Genomic DNA, 21,978 nt, shown 5'->3' on the forward strand with positions numbered 1-21,978 from the left:
GAAGGAAAACCAGTGAACCGGCGACAGGGTCAGACGCAAGGCTCATTAATGCACATGGGCAGCGAAGGCTGGCCCGTGTTGCCCGATCCAATAGAAGAGCTACTGTAGCTCAAATTGCTGAAAAAGTTAATGCTGGTTCCGATAGAAAGGTGCTCAGCTTCTGATTATTGTTGGTAAATTCCATATCCACAAACTGAAATGGTCTGACTCCAAACCCTGCTTTTGTCGGTTTCTTGTTGAACTCAAGCAGTACGGCACCTTACTTGAAAATGTCAAAAAACAAAAAGCTGCAAAGTCTCTCAATATTCTAAAGGAAGTACATTTTCTTGAACTCTGAAAAGACTTACAATGAATGGACATTGAACTCCTCTGGCATTAAGTTTTTTTTGTGCTGTTTCTTTGTAATCCCTATACTCTTTTGTACATGTCTTGTTGAAATAAAGTTCTGACTACTACTATAAAAAAGGAAAACTAAGGCAACTAAGGTTTTTACTTTATTTTGTAAAACGGTAGTACGATATAATAATATATACTGTATATATATATATATATATATATATATATATATATTTTTTTTTTTTTTTTTTTTTTTTTTATTATATAAATATTATTATATATTAAATATATATATTGTTATATATTAAATATATATTATTATATATATATATATACGTCATTCCTGGTCTGGAGCACTCTATGGGAAAACTAAAGCCGGATGATAAACTTTATTTTGTAAAACGGGTAGTACGATATTACACCGGATGTGACGTAAGTCCTGGCAACGCATCGCAGCCTTTCAGGCAAAGCTGAGGGACGGAAATGTCCTCGTGTCCACTGAATGCTGCTGCTGCTGCTGGATCTCTCTGCACAAACACCAACAGACTGTCAACATAGAAACATGGCTGCCTCTGCGACGAGCAGGACGAACAACAGAGATAACGCTACTACTAAAGACAGTCCCAAATGCCTCGACTCTTCATCTCTGTCGCAGTCACGGGAGATAATAATCAGACCCAGCATCACGGAGCTGAGCCAAGAAGTGAGGACGAACATCCTCTGCACCGTGCAGGGATGTGGCAAGATCCTGCCCAACTCACCTGCACTGAACATGCATCTGGTGAAGTCTCACAGGATAAAGGTAAACCTGCTCACTAAACACCTGCTTCATGTTGGTATGGTTACTGCAATGCTAACCTGGCTAACTCATTGTCGTGTCATGCAGCTGGAAAACGCAAGTCATCCATAACAACTTGGTTTTAGCTCACTTAACATCTGGCTACAGCTGTTTTGGCCTTATGGGCTGTTTGTGGATGTGGTCAGGAATTTGGGGAGTATCTGTTTGGTGTGCTCTAGTGAATAAACCTGTCTAATATACACAGTCTACTGCCAATACTAAACAGTCACTAAAGCATTTGGACCAAAGTCTTACTTTTGTTTCAAATATGTTTATTAGGAAGCATGTGCATGTCAGTGATACAGACTTCTGTTTGGTGTGTATCATGCCTCATCAACAAAAACAGACAATACTATAGGAACTAAGGGCAAACAAAAATGGAGACAAGCAAATACAAAGAACATAAGTAGTGAAAGGAAAAAACAAAACAAAACATAAATAAATAAATAAAACACAGACAACACCCTAAGGCACACAAATCATGAAGTCTTACTTTTGATCCTGGTTCTTGTGTCCTCACTGGACTGGGCTGTTTTTAGTGGGAGGGCAGTATTTCACTGTCTCCCCCCTCCATGAATGAAGTTCTTTGCTGAGAAAGGCAGTCTTTTGTCCTGCAAATAGACTAAGCTCTTTGTTCCAATAGGTGAATGTGTGAATTTGAATTAGAATAAGTAGTTCATGTGGCCCAGTTAGAAGAGCTACAGTCAGTCAGGTATATTTTTGAGTCTGTGACTTAGTCAGTCATTTAAATATATGCCTCTTTTTTATCAGTCAATCAATAATTTGATTGCCATGTCAACCCACAGTTGATTGGAATTTGTTTCGGTGCAGTGCTCACTAAAAACAGACAAAAGACAAAGGCACACACATGTAAAAAACATAGAAGACAACCACCTATATTTATACAATCATTCAGACCAATAAAATGCTAAAATACTGTGAAGAGCCTTGTGCTATTGCAACTTCTCCTAAAGTGTCCAGTGCAAAACATTCCTAGCTGCGTGTTGACTGGAGCTCTATTTCTTCCTGCAAAGAGCCTATGCATTAGAGTTGAGGTGCCTTATGGCATCAGGGTACGTGCTGTTCCTGAGGCAGGATGTCCTACACCTCAGACTCTGGACTCTCCTTCCAGAAGGAGATTGCCAATGCATAAATATTACTGGTGTAAGCAAACCTTTAAACCTGCAGTAGGCAGTATATTTTTTGGCATCATTGGACAAAAACTCCATAATAACCTTTCAGCATATTGTAATTCAAGTGTTCTGAGAGATAACTAGACTTCTGCTCCTCCTAATAGCTCTGTTTTCAGGTTTTATAAAATCTAGCTCGTGACGGGAGACTCTGGCCAATCACAGGTCATTTCAGGGAGAGAGCGTTCCTATTGGCTGTTCATTCAACGGAGGCAGCTGTCAATAGGCTCGTTCGAGATGAGCCATGCATGCGCAGAATCAATCACCGGCGATCCCCGCGCAATGCATGCCGGTTAGATTTGTGTCCGACTTGATGCCGACTTGCTCTGACGTCATGCACACGTGGGCAACGATAACCTCACGAGATCGAGGCGGCCGCAGTTTTTAGAGCCAGGCGCTGCAGTTGCTCTCCACCGACTGTAAGACCCAGAGCATGATGGGAGATGCCTGGCTCGCTCCTGATCAAAGAGCTGATTGGCTCTTAGTTTTGACAGCAAACACCACGTGTTGTAGAAAGTCACAACCTTCTGTGTAATTGTAATATTTAACGCTAGATTGTATCAGTCTCATGTTGTGCACTGAAGGTTTCATCTGTTAATAAGTCACTTTTTCTGTGACTTCCTGTACATTTTTTGAAGGCTGCTCGAAACGGCTGGAAACTGTCCGACTTGACTGCAGCCTTTTGTCACCGCCCCCTGCTGCTGCCGCCTGTTCTCCTGTACTTTCCAGGCGAGGTGCAGTTCATCTCGAACGAGCCTAATCACTCACAAACTCTGATCAAACGGTCAAACTAGGCAGCGCTGATTAAATATGAATCAATATCCTGTTACTGTAATGCCTATTTCTCACATAAAATGTTTTCAGAAACATCTTGTAGTGAACTGTTTAGCTGTAAAATGAGAAAGTATGCTCCGGCTGGTGGGCGGTGCTTGGTATTTCCTCAACTGATCTCAACATGGCTGCAGGGTCACAAACTTTCTCAAAATAACTTATTGTAATCATATCTACTCAAATTCTACCTACTGCTGCTTTAAGAGCTACAGATAACTTTGATAGCCTATTCTGTTCATGTTCATTCATCCTTGTTTTAAAATCCTTGTCGGTCACTTTGAGAATAAAAGCAGATTCCAATCCTGTGTTTTTTTTGATATTCATTGCTCAGCCACACTTGCGTCACAGATTGTGTCTTTAAGGGGCGTAAACTGAGAAAAGGAAGTTGTTTTTAATCCAGAGCTTAGTAAAACTTGTGTCAGCAGTGGTAATGATATTCTGTTTGACACGATGACTCAAGCTCTGAAAAAGCTCACTCAGTATGCTTCCTCTGCATTATTCATGAAGTCCGACTGCAAGAATGAGACATCATGTGAGACACGATGTGTGCTTTTATTACGTCCACCGTGACACCGCTGTGCCTCTACTGCATCATTGCACAGAAGTAATGTATTTGCTGATCACTCACTCACTACCTGTTTCTTACTGGTTGTGATGCATTGTATGAATTTGTTCACTCAGCCCAGTTCAGACTCCTTTCATAAGTTTAATGTGACTTAGGGGCTTGGCTTTTAGCTGTCTTTCTATCCATAACACTGACCCACAAGCACTATTAGAAGAACCACTATTAATCTGTATTGAACAGCCTCCCAGACAAAATAAATAACCTCGGCAATGGTCACTTAAAAGACCGTGGACTGACCCTGGTGTGGCAAAGACAGTGAATCATGACCTATTTCTTCTGGGCCACAGCCAGCTACTGACTGATGACTAATAATGCCTTGACGTGACTCAGGCTCCAGCCTACGACCAAATGATGTAGCCGAAGCCAACTGTAAGAACATCCATTGTTAGAAAGATGTCTGTTCGTGCTAACTCCTTAGGATAAACCAGAGGGTGTTTGTCAGCTTCAGCTGTTCCGCTCCCTCCAGTGTTAACAGCAGATGGAGGTGACCTTGACCACTGGAAGGCTGCAGCGTTAATGACTGTTATGGGATGTGGTGGTTTTATCTGTTTTCACCATGCAATGCACATTCAGAGCAGGTGCTATTTTCTGTAAGACGTATGCTATCCATTGGCTTGCTGACAGATGCTTTAGAGAGTCAGCCTTGGGATTAAAGAGAAGCAGTGGTACAGCAAATGGTTATGTACTGCCAAGCAAGCTCATTAATTATTTTTTTATTTGTGTAAAGCAGAGCCAAGAAATGTGGTTTCTTGATTAAGGTTACATTTTTAAAACACATTATCATATTTACCTACACTGACTAGGGCTGCACGATTTTGAAAAATATTTAATTATTTTGACTAATATTGCAATTGCAATATGTTTTTGCGATAAAAGAGTGTATGGCAATTTTTACATAATTATTTTCTTTTTTATTGAAATACATATTTAAATGATTATAGTGTAATTTTTGCTGGGGTCTGTACCAAACAAAGATGTTTTCTGAAGTCTGTAGATTATGAGGACCAGGCACCCGCAGCATCATCTCTGCAGCATGACAATATTTAATTAAAAATGGTATTTTGCAACACATTTTACCTTTTTAAATATATAAATGCAAGTCCAAGTCCATGTCTTTAACAAATATTGCACCTCCTTCCGACCATATTGTGTTTTCGATAAAATTTCAATTAATTGTGCAACCCTAACACTGACTAAGGAAAGCAAGGCAACATACAACCATCACTTATATTTTCTAGTCATAATGATGCCTTTTGAAATATGAAAGAAAATGGTATAAAAAGATTTTGTAGTTGTGCACTACAGCATAGCTGACATTGAGTGCCTTTTACAGCAGTTACTGTAAGAAACATTGTTAAGTAAAACCTCAGTTTATCAGCTAAAATCATGATCCAAGGTAAACCTGTTGATTGCTAATTTAAAACTTCCTCAATCTCTTAAAATTACTGGAGAGCACTACAGGCCTTTCTGTCGGTTGCTTGTATTTATGCTGATCATATACTTGCTTTAAGCCATGCTGAGTAACGGTATGATATAAACATACAAAGTGTTAATATTTCTCTGCTTTGACCTCTCTCTTTTGTCTTTCGCTGGCATCGTCACCCTCAGGATGGGATTGTCAATCCTACGGTCAGAAAAGAGATGAAGGGCTCCCAGAAGCTTTACTGCTGTCCCGTTGAGGGTTGTCCCAGGGGGCCTAACAGACCCTTCTCCCAGTTCTCCCTGGTTAAACAAGTAAGTCTTTCCTCCAATGATCTGTAATCCTATCCATGCGATCAATGGAATAAAATTACGAGGTCTCTGTTCTGGGGAAGAGCTCCTAATGTATTACTCAGCATTAAATAGGATAAAACTCAATATTACAGGAACGATGTAATAGGTATAGTGTATTTATACTCACATGCTTTTCTACTGCTGTGTGTTGATCGATACTAAATACTGTTTGCGTTATGTATTAGCCTACTTGTACTTAATCAAATCCTCAAGTAAAAAAAGGTTAACGCAATTGTATGCAATATATTCTCTGCTCTTTGACCTGTTTCATTGTAGCACTTCATGAAGATGCACGCAGAGAAGAAACACAAGTGCTTCAAGTGCAACAATGGCTACAGCATAGAGTGGGACCTGAAGAGGCACATAGAGGACTGTGGGAAGACTTACCAGTGCACATGTGGCTGCCCCTATGCCAGCAGGGCTGCTCTACTCGGCCATATCTACAGGACGGGTCACGAGATTCCTACAGAGCACAGGCACGTACCTTCGTAGCCCAGAGTGATTTGTATTGAAACTTTTGCTTTAGGTTTGGCTAAACATTAATTTGGCTGTTTTGTTTCTTTACAGAATTCCTCCCGTAAAAAAGCGAAAGATGGAGAAACTGTTAAGTAGTTCTGAAAAGGGTAAGACCAACGAGTCAACCTATCAGATCATGGCTGCTAGTAAAGAGCTGACAGAGACCGCTCTCCCTTCTGACATCCCAGAGTTAGTGAATCAGAGCTCCAACCCCCGTAAGAGCCTCCCGAAGTTGCTCCTACCGAAGCCCAAGATGGCATTGGTCAGTGTTCCTGTGATGCAGCTGGCCCACCTGCCCGTCCTCCTTCCGTCTACAGAAAGTGGGGCTCTGAGGTCTGTAGTGCTCGCGGTAGACAGCCAAGGCTCCGTCAGCACCCTTCACCTCCTGCCACAAGGAGCTGTGGTACCCCAACTTGACGCGAAGAGTTTGTGCTTTAAGGACAGCATGCCTACTTCCCGCTCCAGCCTGGGGCCCATTAGCACCGGGGTGCAGGTCAGTCTGGACATCGCATGCACGGATGACTCAGCCAGCCTGGCAGGACATCGGGGAAGAAGCACCTCCACCAACATTCAGACGGACAAATCGTACTTGTCAAAAATGCCCACGGGAGTGGGGGTCGGGGAGGGAATGGGGTTGTGCTCCGTGGGCGAGTCCTCTGTGTCGTCCTGCTCCCAAACCGACATCAGCGTGAGCGCCCAAGTCCTCCTGCCAGTCAGTGTTGAAACCCAGACATTCTCCTCCCGGGCAAAAGCCACATCCTCTATCGCAGCTCAGACAGACAGCCAGTGCAGCCAGAGTCAAATTCCTTGCACCTCCTCATCTGTGCCCCCAAACAAAACCAGGCAGACACAGACACAATCGGAGGCTCAGGACCAGGCCATCATGTGCTCTGACCTGTTCGACAGTGTCTCCACTCAGACAGCTCTAGAGATAGATGACAGTATATATGAGGACTCAAAGTCAGCTGGTGGTATGTGTTTTGGGGTGCAGACAGATGAGCTCAACTCAAACAACATGGCAGATAACCAGACCCAAACAATGACCTTGTTAAGTGACCTAGAAAATATTCTGTCTGACAGCATGTCGGGCCACCAGGTGCTCACAGAGGCCTCCGCAGGCTGCGGGTCAGGTCTGGGATCTGTTCCGGAGCAACACAACGGCATTGACTTTGACTTTGAAGAGTTTCTCAACGCCGTGCACATCCAGACACAGACAGAGGAGAGTGAGCTGGGAGGACTGGGCGGCGACACACCGCTGGAGTCTCTGGACATCCAGACCCAGACGGACTTCCTCCTGATGGACGAACTGGACCAAAGCGAGGGACCAAGTCGAGCCCAGGCCAGCGACCTGGAGCTGTTTGACACTCAAACTCAGACTGACCTCAATTTCCTGCTGAGCGCCGGAAGCCACATGCCCCTGAGCAGCATCCTACGACATTCAAGCTTTTCTATGAGCACCGAGTCTTCGGACACGGAAACGCAGACAGACATCCCTTCGTTTGCCACAAGTCTCTCTGCTCAGACTCCCGTGAGTCAGGGTGAGCACGCAAGGCTGCTGAGCAGCACAGAGACACAGACTGTGACCTGCCACGCAGAAGGCCTGGGTCACCTCTTCCTAACGAGCAACGAAACACAAACGGTCATGGATGACTTCCTGTCAGCCGACGTGGCGTGGAATATGGAGTCCCATTTCAGCTCTGTGGAAACCCAGACATGTGAGGAGCTCTGTGCTCTCTTCCAACAACCTGAGAAACCCAACAGCTGAAGAAGCCCTCTTAGTGAAGCTGCCTGAGCTTTCGCAGTACCGGTTTCTCATGTCCGCCTGCTCCTGTGAGAGGAATCAGTCGACGCCGTCCTCCAGCGGAACCACAGTCTTAGCAGTAGGAAGTCTGCGATGATGTCTTTGAACATTCCACTAGAGACATCATGTCCAGAGCCTTTCCCAGATTTATATCCTGACAGCTCTGCTGCACTTTATTAGCTCAATGGGCATGATTTATCAGCTCCTGTGACAGTTTACATATTTATTTGCACATAAAAGTAATATATTGTATGTGTCTTGTCTGTTTACTTCTATATTTCAGTGTGTAACCACTGTTTGGTCTTAACTAGCAGTTTAAAAAAATGACTCAACATTTCGTCAATGTTAGATCTGTACTTAAAAGGGAAGACATCTTTAGCTGTGCGTGGCTGTAAAGAAAAAGGCTTGTACAATTGCTACCCTGTGTGACAGCTTTCAGATATGCATATGCTGCATGAAAACAATGTCATCTCAGCTGTACAGAAAATCACAGTGTGCGTTCAGTTTACGTATCTGTTTGGAAATGTGCATGATGTGGTCAGCAGCACAGAAACATATCTATTCTCAGCTTGTGCATCTAATGGCTGCGTGGTTGATGTTGTCTTGTCAGCGGCAGCGAGACTATAAACTCTGAATTAGCTTTGCAGCCAGTGGAAAACTTGACCAGTGAGAACCTTTATCAGCTTTATGTTTTCCAAAATAAAACTCCATAAAGCCTTCAACAGTGAACAAGGCATTGCTCAAAGCCGTTAAGATGCATCTCTGAAACATACCGTTACTCATACAGATGTGGCACATGTTAAAATTGTTTATGTCTTGTCAGTTGTTGCGCACCTTTCATTGAAATGTGATTGTGAAGTTTGATGTCGTGTAAACACTTTGTTTTAGCTAAGCAGTCAGTTGAAGTCAGTAAGCAGACTAGGCTTGTCATTGTCTTTGACTTATTCATTAGCTGGGTGTAAGTGTATACAGTAGCAGTACGCTGTGCTGAAGTGATCCAGTAACGTTACTGTACAGAAACACATTAGCACAGAGCTATTGTACATATTCACCGCCTGATTTTGACTGAAAGGAGTCCTGTTGAATATCATTAGTTAACCACCCTTAACAATCGGACGCAGTATTTTAATTTATTTCAATTTTTTTTAAAGCATTAATTTCATGATACTGTTGCACCTAGTTACCTCATTAAGCACAGGCACCACGCACAGACTGTGTTCTACTTGGGAACGTAGAGCTATAGGCCTTGATTATTTGATCATTTTGTTACGTTGGTGCCTTAACCCAAGTATTAGCTTTAGTTCTGTTACAGACAAGTTGCTGTTTTTAAAATAATTATCAGAATTACACTAGAATATTGTTCACAAAATGAACACACAGTGAAAAACCATCCTTTCTGCCTTTGCTCTGCATGTTTAATCCATTCTGTATTGGTATTTTCATCATGTTTGCATGAAATAGTTGACTGTCCCTAATCGTTCTCTATAGTTTCTATACAAAGATTTCTGTTCTGTCACATGAAATAATGCTATGCAGCATTTTATCAAAGAGAATTGGTTTGACGCCATCTTACTATTTTTATTGCCGTTACACTTTTAATAGATATTTGTAGAAACTGAAGAATGTACAGAACGTGACACTGTGCCCAAGTATAACATGCTCTATTTTTTTGCACCACATCCAAACAGTTTAAGGATACTTTCCCTGTGTTAATAAGGATTTTAACTCTTATGTTAAATTTCAACATTTCTTGTATTGAGATTAGTACTTCTAGTTTGTGGTTCTTGAATTGAAATGCAGCGTCATAGCTTCTCCCTGCTGGTTTAGTGGCACAGGGAAATGCCTTGCTTTAAACACAACTATGTAGAAGCCTTGTCAGTCTCAAGTGTCAGTTCCAGTGCTTTATTTGCTCTCTGCATGCAGATATTTTTTTCCAGCACAAAATATTTGTTTTGGCAGAATTTGAGGTCCTGTTGCCTATATGTGTAGAGTTAATGGTTGCCTTGATTAATTGTTGAAGCTACACACTACAGATGTTCTTAATAAACTGCTGGAAAAGTGTATATTGTGCTCTTTGTCACTTTATTACAGAACAAAGGAGGAAGAAAAAAACATTGTGCTCAATCAATACAAAAAAAAAGAGAGCAGCCAGGCGTGCGTGTAACTACAACCTACAAAAAGGGTTCACACACCCAAATCAGTCAACTCGCTTTCTCTCTTGCTCTCTTTACTTCAGCTCTCAGTTCAGCATAGTGGAATGAAATGCACAGATGTTTTGATGATGCATTCTTCAATGTGCAATACATTCTGTTCTCCTGTACCAAACTTAGAAACTGAGAGCTGAATTAAATGAGATTTCGGTGTGTGGACTCTTTTATTCTTTTTATGATAGAACAACATAAAACTGTATAATATTGTCCTAAATCTTTTCACCTTGATGAAGTGGCGTCTTACTGAATATGGACATACTGAATCCTGGCTTGTCGGGTTTAAGTAACCATTTTATTTTACCTGCACATTCAGGTAAGACAATTTTTGGTCTTCTTAGGTTAACACTACAGCTCTATTGATTATAGAAGTATTCCACTAAGATCATTTGTTTCTTATTTTACAGGGAAGCTGAACAACAAAGAGGTAGTATAATAAAGCATCAATTAACAACATCATCCCAGTTGTAAATAATGTTGCAGTAACTGGCTGGCCTTTTCGGAAACCAACATGACATACAGTATGATTAGGGACTGATAACCCTCAGACATTGCATAACCCAGAACCCATCCATCACCAGGAATCAGCCACTGAGTGATATAAAACTAAAGTATACAATTAAATTTGACAGAGCAGAAGCAGTAGTTTGGCAACGGTTTATATCATCGTCGTCACAGAGCTGTGGCTTGTGGTTGAGGTTTAAACTGTAGAGAGTGTGAAGCAGGCGCACAGCCATGCTTCTTATGAGGTAGTTGCACCGTTGCTAGGTAACTAGAACAGCTGAAAAAGCACTCGTGGGAACGGGTGAGAACAAAATACAGGCCCAAATGACATAACATTTCAATGTTCTGTTCACTGGACTGTTATCGTTATGGTTGGTATGTTCTGAAATGTCACGCTGTTAACTGACTGAACACTAAACCAAATGAATTACCTCTGTGATGAGTTAGTTTTATGAACATGTCTCATACCTTGATTTATTCTTCCAGCTAACTATTTTTGATGGAAACATGGTATGATGTGGTGAAGCGGAGGCATGCATGATACAAAATGAGATAAAAACAGGTTGTTTTTACTTGGTTGAACCTGAGAAAATGATCACATCCTACATACACACAGTGTTGCTGGGGTACAGGCTCTTGCCCATTGAGTAGCTGGTGCGGTGCACTGTGTCAGGTTTTACTTGATACCTCCTGGGGATAGAAACAGCAGAGAACAAGTGGGGGTTGTGCTGACATGTCCGGTACTCGGAGGTCTGTGCTGCAGAGGAAGTGTGGAGCTCTGGGCTGGCAATACGGTCCACTCTTGTTCCTCTTGTCCCACTCTTCTTATCAAGCATGAAACAGTTTTCCTCTATGCTTCCTCCTTCTGGAGCCTTCTTGCCACTGCACAGCTGGCCACTGAATCTCAGGCGTGGTGATTTAATTGGTGGTAAAAATGTGAAGGTTTTAATGGGAACCACTATGTTATTGGGGCTGTATTTGTGAGGCTTAGTGGGCCTGTTGTCCGAGTATTTTAAGGGGAGATGGTGGTGAGGCTGCAGAGGGGTCCCTGCCGTGGATGTGGTTGCCTTGAAGCTGTTATGCGAGACCACGCGAGATTCAAAGCGGTCCTCTGCACTGCTGCCTGAGCTGTCTGCATCAGGGATTGTTGGGTCGACAGACAAGGGGGTCGGGTTGTCAGCCTCCTTATGCTTTGGTTTCCTGTACCTTTTCTGAGGCAAAAGTATACAGCTCATTGGAGCAACTCTGGCCCAACCATGAACCTGTTGAAAATAAAATATAATGTTAAATATGAATAAGACTGTTTTGATATGTTTAAACTAGGGCTGTCAAAGATAATGCGATAATAACTCGATAATAAATAGAGTTTACATACTGGCATCATATGAAACTAGAAAATCTAAGGTATCCACTGGTACCAACTGTGTCACTCTAGCTTGTCACGAAGAACGTTAAATAGCCTAACGCTCCAAACTTATGCTAAATTTTGGCGAGGAAAAACTGGTATGGCCATTTTCAAAGGGGTCCCTTGACCTCTGACCTCAAGATATGTGAATGAAAATGGGTTCTATGAGTACCCACGAGTCTCCCCTTTACAGACATGCCCACTTTATGATAATCACATGCCGTTTGGGGCAAGTCATAGTCAAGTCAGCTCACTGACACACTGACAGCTGTTGTTGCCTGTTGGGCTGCAGTTTGCCATGTTATGATTTGAGCATATTTATTAGGCTAAATGCAGTACCTGTGAGGGTTTCTGGACAATATTTGTCATTGTTTTGTGTTGTTAATTCATTTCCAATAATAAATATATACATATATTTGCATAAAGCAAGCATAATTGCCCACTCCAATATTGATAAGAGTATTAAATACTTGACAAATCTCCCTTTAAGGTACATTTTGAACAGATAAAAAAATGTGCGATTAACTTACGATTAATCGATTGACAGTCCTGCTATATCAACATGTGCAAATATAATTAGTTAGAAATTGAAGCGGATATTTTAGACCTTTGGTCTTCTCATTTGAAACTCCATACTGTTGGTACAACCTACTTCACTAAATCAGATAAAGGCAGACAGTAAAAGAGATTTGCAGTAAGATGATATTCATTTACTTACAGCTTCTTCCCATCCAGGGTAACAGTGATACTCATAAGGCTCCTGTTCTTTCATGAAGTCCTCTTCACTGATATCTAGCAGGGCATCAACACATCTCCTCTCTGGTGTCTGCTCCCCCACTGCTGCTGCTGCTGCTGCTTCCTCCTGGTCTGATCTGCACTGTTAAGAATTCCCCAGTAAAATAACAGTAAAGAACTGGCAGCAGGGTTGCCTTTATGTTACTGTAAAATTAATATTATTATACTGTTGCTGAAATTTACAGCTTTGTACTGTTAATGAAAAATACAGTTTGAACTGGTTGTTTTTTTATTAATTTCACAGTATTTTACAGTTAATTTACTGTTCAAAGATACATTACATAGCTGTTTTTCACCTTTCTTTTACATTATCTTGCTGATTTGTTTTAATGCACTATTTAGGTTGTATTTTTTACATACATTTTAATAAACATTATTTTTTGCCTAGATGAATAGACTTAGCAGGTTACAGACATAGAAATAGTCACACTAAATACAATTAAAGGCACTTGTTAGGAAAAAGGCTATAATAGACTTGTTGACACTTTTCCCAAAATGTATGTCTATAGCTGGCTACAAGCACAGAATGCAAACCAGAACAACATGTGAGTGAAGAACAATAAAGCTAATTCACTGATTTTACAATCATGTACAATGTATAAGCCTCACATGTGCAGATCAGGTCCCAGAATTAAAAAAATACAGCATGAAACTGTTACTGATGATACTTTAGACAGTTGATCAGCAGTAAAGTGATGTTTTTTAAGAATGCATTAAGTTCAGTTAAAAAACGGCCTATGAGCGTAATCTAACAGGTTTTCTTTTGTATTAACAGTAAAGCACTGTTTTTAGCAATAACACGTTAATACTGTTGAAATCCTGCTGTAAATTAACAGCAATTGTTTACAGTGTACTCACAGCTGTTATGTGATCCACTTCTTTTAAGGTTGCCATTATGTAGTTAGATCTTCATGGTGATATCTAGAAGGCAAAAACACAATGTACCATAATTAACCTGTAAAAAGTCAAGTTACACAGATAGTTTTGTTTCAAACTTTACACCAAATGGGTTCACTATTCTCCTACCAGAGAGCATGCATTCACAAACAACTGCAGCTGCCTATAATATATCCTGGTGAGTTGCTCTTTCTGCTCGACAGAGTTTTCCCAAACACAAAGTGCAGAAGGGTTGAATGCCTTTAGAGACTTTAGCTGCAACAACGTCGTCATGACAACCCGTGGAGGCTGCACCAGGATGATGTGACGTAAGAAAAAGGGGGAGGAGTCAAAAGCTGTCACAGCTGAGTCTGCTCCAGATGAATATTATTACATCTCTGTTATGCAATAAATCTGTGTTTAGAGACAGTACCTCCCCGGTATAATCCAGGTAGTGCACGCAATAGAATACAGTAAAATATACTAGATAGAAAAAATAGACATATATGATTGGAAACTGTTGTTGCCACATCACAGAAAATGCCCAAAATTCAATTAAAGTGCGTTTAAAATCAGTTTATTTCGTTCCTGTGCACTATCGTATATGATAAGATAAGATAAGATAAGATATTCCTTTATTAGTCCCACAGTGGGGAAATGTGCAGTGTACAGCGGCAAAGGGGATAGTGCAAAAAAACAAGATGCATCAGCTAACACAGTAAAAAAAAAAAAAGAGCTAAACAAAGTGTAACAAAATATGAACCATTTAAATAGAAGGAAGTATAAAAATAGGAGCAGTATATACAGTATTGACAATAAACAGACTATTAACAAAATTGCACAAGTGGAAAATTATATTGCACATTGAGAAATGAAATTAATGAATGAATGAATGAAATAATATATAATAAATAATGTCACTTGACTTACATATCATCTCCAGTTCTGTGAGGTGATTCGTTGACAACTCATTTTCCTGTACAGAGAACAAGCAGAGGTTAGAAAGACAGGAAGTATCTGTCTATCTAAGGTAGGTTGTGTACAAAGATGGATTTATTGGCCCACTTCAGCAAGCATTTTGATAAAAGAACATGCTGTTAGGTAGTGTAACTAATGTTACCAGTCTTTACACTGCATATTTAACACAACAACAGCAGCATATTTCAGAATGATTCAAAATGATATTGCACAGTGAGAATGAAATGAATGAATGAATGAATGAATGAATGAATGAATGAATGAATGAATGAATGAATCAATGAATGAATGAATGAATGAATGAAATTCCAGCTGAAAATATCAGGTTATTGTCATTTTGTCATCGTATTTATGCAATAAATCTGAGTTTAGAGACAGCACCTCCCCGGTAATCCAGGTAGTGCACGCAATAGAATACAGTAAAATAGACTAGATAGAAAGAATAGACACTTATGATTGGAAACTGTTGTTGCCACATCACAGAAAATGCCCAAAAATTAAATTAAAGTGCGTTTAAAACCAGTTTATTTCGTTCCTGTGTGCTATGAAGTCATTAGGTATGATAATGCCACAATGTGTTAAAAAAGGAGGAAGTTAAACCGGTGTATCACTTTAGTGAAGGAGGAAACCATTTTGGTCAGCTGCGACGTTCCCTTCTGCACGTAGGCCTCCAGCAGTGACGTCAGAGGACTACATGGAAATGGAAACATGCGATGGCTGCAAGTCAAGAGGGAAGTATTCTCCTTTTTATTCTTTTTTTGCAATGAGCAGACTGGGATATATATTTTAAAGTGACTGATCTGAAGGGAGCAAAAACGCACACTTCTGCTGCACATCACCGCCTTGGTTTTATTGGTCCCGAGCTGCACCGTGTCGTCATCATCCTCTGACGCAGCCGGAGCACCACCTATCCACGACTGGGAATCCACTGACACCTGACGAGCTCCATCCATCTCTCTCTCTCCACGCCGGTCTGGAGTCACGACCCACTTCTTCTGGCTCTGCAGTGCAGGAAACTGCTGCATTTCATGGAAGCAGACTCCAGTGTGCGTCCAGTCGTGGTCATGCTGCCCCCAAAGACATGCTTACCGAGGAACTACAGCTGCATAGCCGGGCTGTTCGGGAGCCTTGCAGCAACCAACCCTCGCCTCGACGATGGGGACGACTTCGACATGGTGAACGGGACTTGTGAAGCAATAGAGAGCCCGGTGGTGGAGGAGAGACCGAGAGGCAGGGAGATCTTCCTGAAGCCTCCACAGAGTCCAAACCTGCGCAGGAGGTGCAAGTCTCTTCCTACACCCACAGAGAGGGCGAAGTTAGAGATATCCCGCAGCAGGAGTCCAAGCAGTCAGAAAAAAGTCCGGTTCGCAGACTCTTTAGGCCTGGAGCTCATCTCAGTGAAGCACTTCGACGACGCGGATGAGCCAGAGGTGCCGGAGCGCATTTTGGCCAAACTACCCAAAGGACACCTCCACTTGAACCACTCGGACACCAAATTCCCCCGAGCTCCTGCAAAGTCTGTCTTCATGGAGCTGCAGTTCACCAACCCAGGCACACTACCAGGTTTTGGGCAGAAAGTGAGAGAGGTGAAAGTCCTGCTGGAGACAGTGGAGGCGGATGAATTCAGCCTCTCCGGGTTTGTGCGCGTCTTGAATCTGGCTTTCGAGAAGAGCGTCTCTTTGCGTTATTCTCTCAACAACTGGATCACATTCATGGACAGTCTGGCGTCTTATGTGCCCGAGTCGAGCAATGGAGACACCGACAAGTTCTGTTTCAAGATAGTCATGCCCACTTACCTCGAACACGGTGGCACCTTTCAGTTCGCGATTAAATACTGTGTCGGTGGGCAGGAGTTCTGGGACAATAACAATGGGAACAACTACAAAGTCCGACGTCACCGGTTCAAGATGTCCCCACCAAGAGAATGGGAGAATGGATGGATTCACTTTATCTGAGCTTTTTATTGTCGTGTCTGCAAAGTGGCACACCACACTGCGTGCGTAATTTGCGCGTAAAACTGATCCCGGGTACCTTAAGTATGACTGTAGCTTTTTTTTTTTTTTTCAATATTATATTCATTGTTTTTTTGTTCATTTTGAAACAACAGAACAAACCTTCACAAAATATTTTAATTTAAAGATGATTTTTTTTTATTTTCTGCCATCACACATATGCTGTGACACTGGAAGCAATTTCCCACAATAATTCAAATATTTGCCCCAATGTGGTAACAAGATTTAGTGGTGAAGACTAACAGGAATTTATTGAAAGGATAGGATAGCCCCTTGAGATGTATAGCATCTCATTTTCGAGGGGGTCCTTCTACAGTTTATATAGGTGCCCTTGTGAGGGGTGTTGTTATAGATAATTTGCCTTGATATTCAGGGCTCTGTGTGTGCAGCCTGGTGTCATTTGGGAGGGCATAGTCATGTTATGTAATGTAGAAACACGTGCCAGGGAAAAACGTGCACGGGCAGTGTCGACTTTATGCATCACTGTTCCTCTCAGGAGATGCTGTAAAATGATTTTTGGTGGCACAGAGATGTTTTATCAGTTTGTTTTGCATGCGTGCAAAAAAAAAAATTCCTCTTGATGGGAAGCAGAAAGCATCACATGTTGGCTGATATGGAACCTATAGTAGCATATACTCCTCTGGTCGTCTCCTGCAGGCTGGGAGAAACATACACACAATGTCTTACTGAGTTGACAGACAGAAATATGTGGCAGGTTATTTTATTTGAAAAAAAAAAATTCAATGTACAATTTCCCACTGGCATGCCATTGAAAAATGCCTTATTTTAAGCCATGATGTGGGAAAGTTATGCATTGAATGTTGTACAGTCATTTCTTCATTTGGCTAACTGCATTAGATGGTTACCATCCTTAAATTCACATTTTAAAATAAGGCCTATAGGCACTGGCAATTAACTAGTGTCCATATACCTGTAGGCTTTCAATCCAGGGACAACATACTTAGTCATAAACCAGCCATGTAGTTGCACCTATTCACCCATAGTATATTTTTCTCTGAATTAATGCAAAAATGATTTAATGTTTTGCCAAATTCAAAAATCAAGGGGGCCTAACCAAAGTTCAAAGGCGATGAAAAAGTTTTCTCTAGAAAAGAAATCCCCAAACAGCATCATGCATATCCAAAGCATAAAGGCTATGTTTATGAACGCTCTCATACTGTACTGTGATAGGAATGAACCCCTTGAGCGTGGTTGTTATAATAAACTAATAAAACTAAATAAATTTAGTAGCAATGTTTGCAAGGTGAAATTTACCTCAGATGACTTGCAGACCTTTTCTTCTTCAGGTTGATCGTTATTAAACAGATGTTATTTTCACAGCAATTCTTTTCTAACAGATACATTCAGACAGAGAAGTATTATTGTACATTTTGCAGATTCAAAACACAATGCGTATTCATTTTGTAATGTTCTTGATTGCACTGTGTAACTGTTTTTCATAGAGCAGTGTTGTAGACAAAAGTAGCTATTACATGGACGACTGTGTTTAACCGGCTGTAAAGGTACATGACGATATCCTCAGTCACCACTGTGCAAGAATAGTGCTGCTCCTTACACCCCACAGGACCTTCTGATATTTCCATCCATAGATGGCAAACTGGTATCTGATTACTTTACTTCCATACCATAAGCCTTGATGGATGTTATACAACCCTCTCCAGAAAACAGCTGATCATATGTTGCCGGGTAGTCTTCCAAACCAGCACCCGACCATTTGTGATCATGTACTTTATGGCAAACATGGCTTGCATGTCGTAGAGTTTGCTTAAAATGCAAATATTCATCATTCTTCTTTTGTAAGTGTATGATATTATCAATGTTTTTGGCCATGTGGAAAGTTGAGACTTTCCAGTTCAGCAAGTAGAGGAACGACAGGCAGGATGCTTTTAATTCCAGAGCTCTGACTGTAATCTGAACATCACTTTTGTTTACATCATCATGGCATCAGAGAGAGGCTCTCCATTTAATGAGGCCATCAGGTTGGGATGTGGATAAAAGACTATTCCTGTAACCACTTAGTTTTTGGAGCAGTTCCACTGTGAATCCATCAGTAACGTTTGCCTCTAAATCTGACATGCTTTTCAATGCTGTACCTGATGTTGTTGTTTTTTTACTGAAGTGAGAGATGGCCGGCACTGAGTTGACATTTTGCTTTCTCTACATTCATCACATGCAGACCTCACCTGTTTATTTAAATACACTGTGGATATAAAAGGTGTGGTCACGGCAGAGCTTCCTGTGTGTTACGTTGTTAAAGCAGTGGGTATTTGCATATTGTCTGCTTTGGTATGTGTAAAATTTGTTCAAGCATTCATTCTGTGCAATACCAGAAACCATGAATTATCCAGGCTGATACTTCTGATGTGGGCACTGAGAGATGCATCAATACCAATTAAACACTGCCGACACAGATTATGTGTTTTAGATTTTAACATTGGGTTTTGACAAGGTTGGCTCTATTACAGTTTGAGATTGCTTGACCTAAATGCCTGTCTGAATATGATGCTTTCTCCATTTTCTATCACATGTGACTCTTTGGTTTAAGTTTCCAAAACGGTGTGGAGACCGTGAGATACCAGTGCTCAGTTTTAGCCTGGTATTTCCCACACTGCTGTTGTTATTGGTGCATCCCTACCATAAAGAAAACGAAGGGCTTCTGGTCTGACTAGGTTTTCACCACAATGTATACATAGCATTATGCATCAGAACTCACTGATATATAGATATGTATGTTAATGTGTTAATGTTTCATATTAAATGTCTTCCTGTTACTGTTCTATGTTGTGTGTACTTTGAAGCATTTTAAAAGCAGAGGCGAGAGATGGTAAAGTTTGTTATCAGATGATCCTGTGAAGTTGGAAAATAACATATGAGCCCAAAATGAATGAATTCCTAAAGCACACTTACTATTAATTATCAAACAATATCATTTAAAGTAAGGCAGCTTATTAAATATGTAATACTGCAATCATTTAGGAGGATATTGCATAATCTCCCCTGAAAATATGTACCAAAATGTGAGCAGTGTATCTGAATTAATTTGGAAACCCCATGTGCACAACTATAGGTGTACACTGCCTTACTAAAATATAAGAGTTTACTTAGAGACATGAAGCAAAGATGGAAGAATGCAAGTGCTTGTTTGTTAAGAAATGTGATTGCTGATGGATGGAAACAGGTGAACCCTGGACAATGATAATGGGACATATCTGGGCAATAACCGGGTAACGCCAGATGCACTTTGGAGTTTGATAACTTTTGGTATGAGCGACTTATGATTGTAGCTGGTACTGAGCAGACTCAGTCAAAGCAGGTCTAATGCACTTTGAGTGAGAAGGAGGAAAGGGGCAGGGTTGAACGTCACTGTATATGAAATCTTCTCCTGTGAATAGCTACTAACCAACATGTTTTCCATTTTTTGTCCTATTTTACTGCTCTTTTCTCTCACTGTGGACAGCCTAAATCACTTCTGTCTTATTTATAACCATTGTATGGCATTGGATTTATTTCTGTCAGTTTGTTTTGGTTTTGTAAATCCTATGCAACACCTTTTTATTGTAACATCCGCAGTCATCTGACTGTGTTGATCTGTATTGTGTGCTGTCTTTTATCTTCTCTTTTGCAGTGAAAGTTAACCATGTTTGCATGTACAGCTAACATACCTTTATTTTTTAGTTTCTAATGTAACCTATATTTTGTTGAAACAATGGTTAATAAAGAAATTTGTGATGGAAACTAAATACTCTGCCATTACTTCAAACTATCAAAATGGTATCTCTATACCTTTATTTAATTTCTATCTGCTTATTATGCATAAGATAAGGTATTACTGTGATATATGTGCAGTGTGTGTAGAGTTGTGTGTGTTCCCAAGGTGTCTGACTATTAGGTCAGCTGAGCATCTCATTTGCAGATAGCTTCTGCTGGTCCCCATTCATAAAGCAGCACACTGCAGTAGGCTGTAGCCATCGCCATTGTAGACATGGCTGCGGACATGTCCTTGAATTGATTACAGTCTGGCACCACGCCCCTTCTGTTCATGGTGAGGGGAGGGGTTGGAGCTTGAAGCAGGAAGATGTGCAGGAGAGCTGAGCAAAGGTGCAATATGCAGCAAATGAAACCTCATTCAAAGCTAATGATAACATGGTATGTTTGATCTTTTTCACTTTTAGTTACACCCCATTGGAAACGTACTGTATGTCCTCAAGGCCCAAAGAGTTAGTGCAGCTATTTAACTGTGGACAGACTTAAAGGTGCTAAATTTGATATCCAGAGCATTAATGTAGCACCAAACAACTATTCGCTATGTAAAGATATAGAGGAGTAATGTCTACCTTAGCAGAGAATGAAGTCTCTCTCCCTCGGTGTGTGTTGTAATCCGAGCTTTGTTGACATCACCGGGCTGGCTGGGCGTGCTTTTAGTGCATGTTCGTGCATGTCAGTGTGCCCCACTGCCAAGCTGACGGTGTTATCAGCTGTAACCAGCGTATGAGAGCAGTGCAGAACATGGATGTATTATGAGAACTGAATACACCGTTGGAGGTGGGGCCCCGTTAATTCTTATTCAAGTTTTTATTTATTTGTCACATACTCATAAAGGATGTGCAGTGAAATGCAAAGTTATGAAAGTTGTTCAGTGGCGCTTGAAGCCAAAATGGCTCGACTTCCGACTGGAAAAGTACCCAGATCTTCCTGTAATCTTCTGCATCCATTGGGCCCATGGAACATGCGCAGTAGCGTCCGCTCGGTCACATGGCTTGGTCACTGGGTCCCAACGTCACGCCGTCATCACAGCTTGCTAACTCCGCCTCCTTTTACAACTTTTAGGACCTAATAATTTAAATAAGGGCTATTATAGTGTTCATACTGGGAAGTTGATTTACCTAAAAAAAAAAAACTATCCGCTGAGTTACAGACATCTCTTTCCCAATGTAAGTCTATGGGAAAAAGTATTTTTGGGCCCAATAGCATCACGTAACGGACACGGAAGTTGTAGTACCGCCATTTGGCCACTATGAAAATTGGGATCAACGACTGGCACTCTTCCTGTGGGCTTGGTTCAGGGCAGTGGCCGTGAGCAAGCCAGTGGGGCACGCTCACATGCACTTTGCTGAAGCATAGCACCAAACCTCCGGTTCCCCCACAGGTTAATAGCTCTGTCAACACTTTTGCCGTTGTTTGCACTGTTAGCACCGTTAACTGCGAATGCCATCGCCATGTTGAGAGCCATTGAGAGGCAATAGAGATGCTCCCAATCCCATATTTACCAC

The 21,978-nt window shown here is 41.2% G+C and overlaps 3 protein-coding genes across 3 annotated transcripts; 2 read left to right on the forward strand and 1 right to left on the reverse strand.

The window, feature by feature from the left end:
• Positions 1-772: 772 nt before the first annotated feature.
• On the forward strand, positions 773-9,973 carry atmin (ATM interactor). Its single transcript, XM_037752217.1, has 4 exons — positions 773-1,138; positions 5,429-5,554; positions 5,870-6,069; positions 6,161-9,973. Exons 1-4 carry the CDS (start codon positions 839-841, stop codon positions 7,872-7,874), a joined length of 2,340 nt encoding a protein of 779 aa, XP_037608145.1. The 5' UTR covers positions 773-838; the 3' UTR covers positions 7,875-9,973.
• A 787-nt stretch (positions 9,974-10,760) lies between these two features.
• si:ch73-103b9.2 (uncharacterized protein LOC100150067 homolog) lies at positions 10,761-14,007 on the reverse strand. Its single transcript, XM_037752228.1, has 4 exons — positions 13,848-14,007; positions 13,680-13,742; positions 12,745-12,903; positions 10,761-11,883 (listed from the first exon to the last, which is right to left on the reverse strand). Exons 2-4 carry the CDS (start codon positions 13,713-13,715, stop codon positions 11,224-11,226), a joined length of 855 nt encoding a protein of 284 aa, XP_037608156.1. The 5' UTR covers positions 13,716-13,742; positions 13,848-14,007; the 3' UTR covers positions 10,761-11,223.
• Positions 14,008-15,303: 1,296 nt separating this feature from the next.
• LOC119479187 (protein phosphatase 1 regulatory subunit 3E) lies at positions 15,304-20,443 on the forward strand. The gene has a single exon (XM_037754493.1). The coding sequence runs from the start codon at positions 15,704-15,706 to the stop codon at positions 16,628-16,630; it is 927 nt and encodes a 308-aa protein (XP_037610421.1). The 5' UTR covers positions 15,304-15,703; the 3' UTR covers positions 16,631-20,443.
• The last annotated feature ends 1,535 nt before the right edge of the window (positions 20,444-21,978 follow it).

Source organism: Sebastes umbrosus, chromosome 2 (assembly GCF_015220745.1).
Source record: "Sebastes umbrosus isolate fSebUmb1 chromosome 2, fSebUmb1.pri, whole genome shotgun sequence".
Classification (NCBI taxonomy): Eukaryota; Metazoa; Chordata; class Actinopteri; order Perciformes; family Sebastidae; genus Sebastes; species Sebastes umbrosus.

Coding starts and splice junctions, on each gene's coding strand:
- LOC119479187 (XM_037754493.1), top strand. CDS start 15,704: ATGGAAGCAGACTCCAGTGTGCGTCCAGTCGTGGTCATGCTGCCCCCA.
- si:ch73-103b9.2 (XM_037752228.1), bottom strand. CDS start 13,715: ATGGCAACCTTAAAAGAAGTGGATCACATAACAGCT. Junction 12,904..13,679: donor AAGTGGATCACATAACAGCT/GTGAGTACACTG, acceptor AATTCTTAACAG/TGCAGATCAGACCAGGAGGA. Junction 11,884..12,744: donor ACCCTGGATGGGAAGAAGCT/GTAAGTAAATGA, acceptor TATTTTCAACAG/GTTCATGGTTGGGCCAGAGT.
- atmin (XM_037752217.1), top strand. CDS start 839: ATGCTGCTGCTGCTGCTGGATCTCTCTGCACAAACACCAACAGACTGT. Junction 1,139..5,428: donor TGAAGTCTCACAGGATAAAG/GTAAACCTGCTC, acceptor CGTCACCCTCAG/GATGGGATTGTCAATCCTAC. Junction 6,070..6,160: donor GAGATTCCTACAGAGCACAG/GCACGTACCTTC, acceptor GTTTCTTTACAG/AATTCCTCCCGTAAAAAAGC.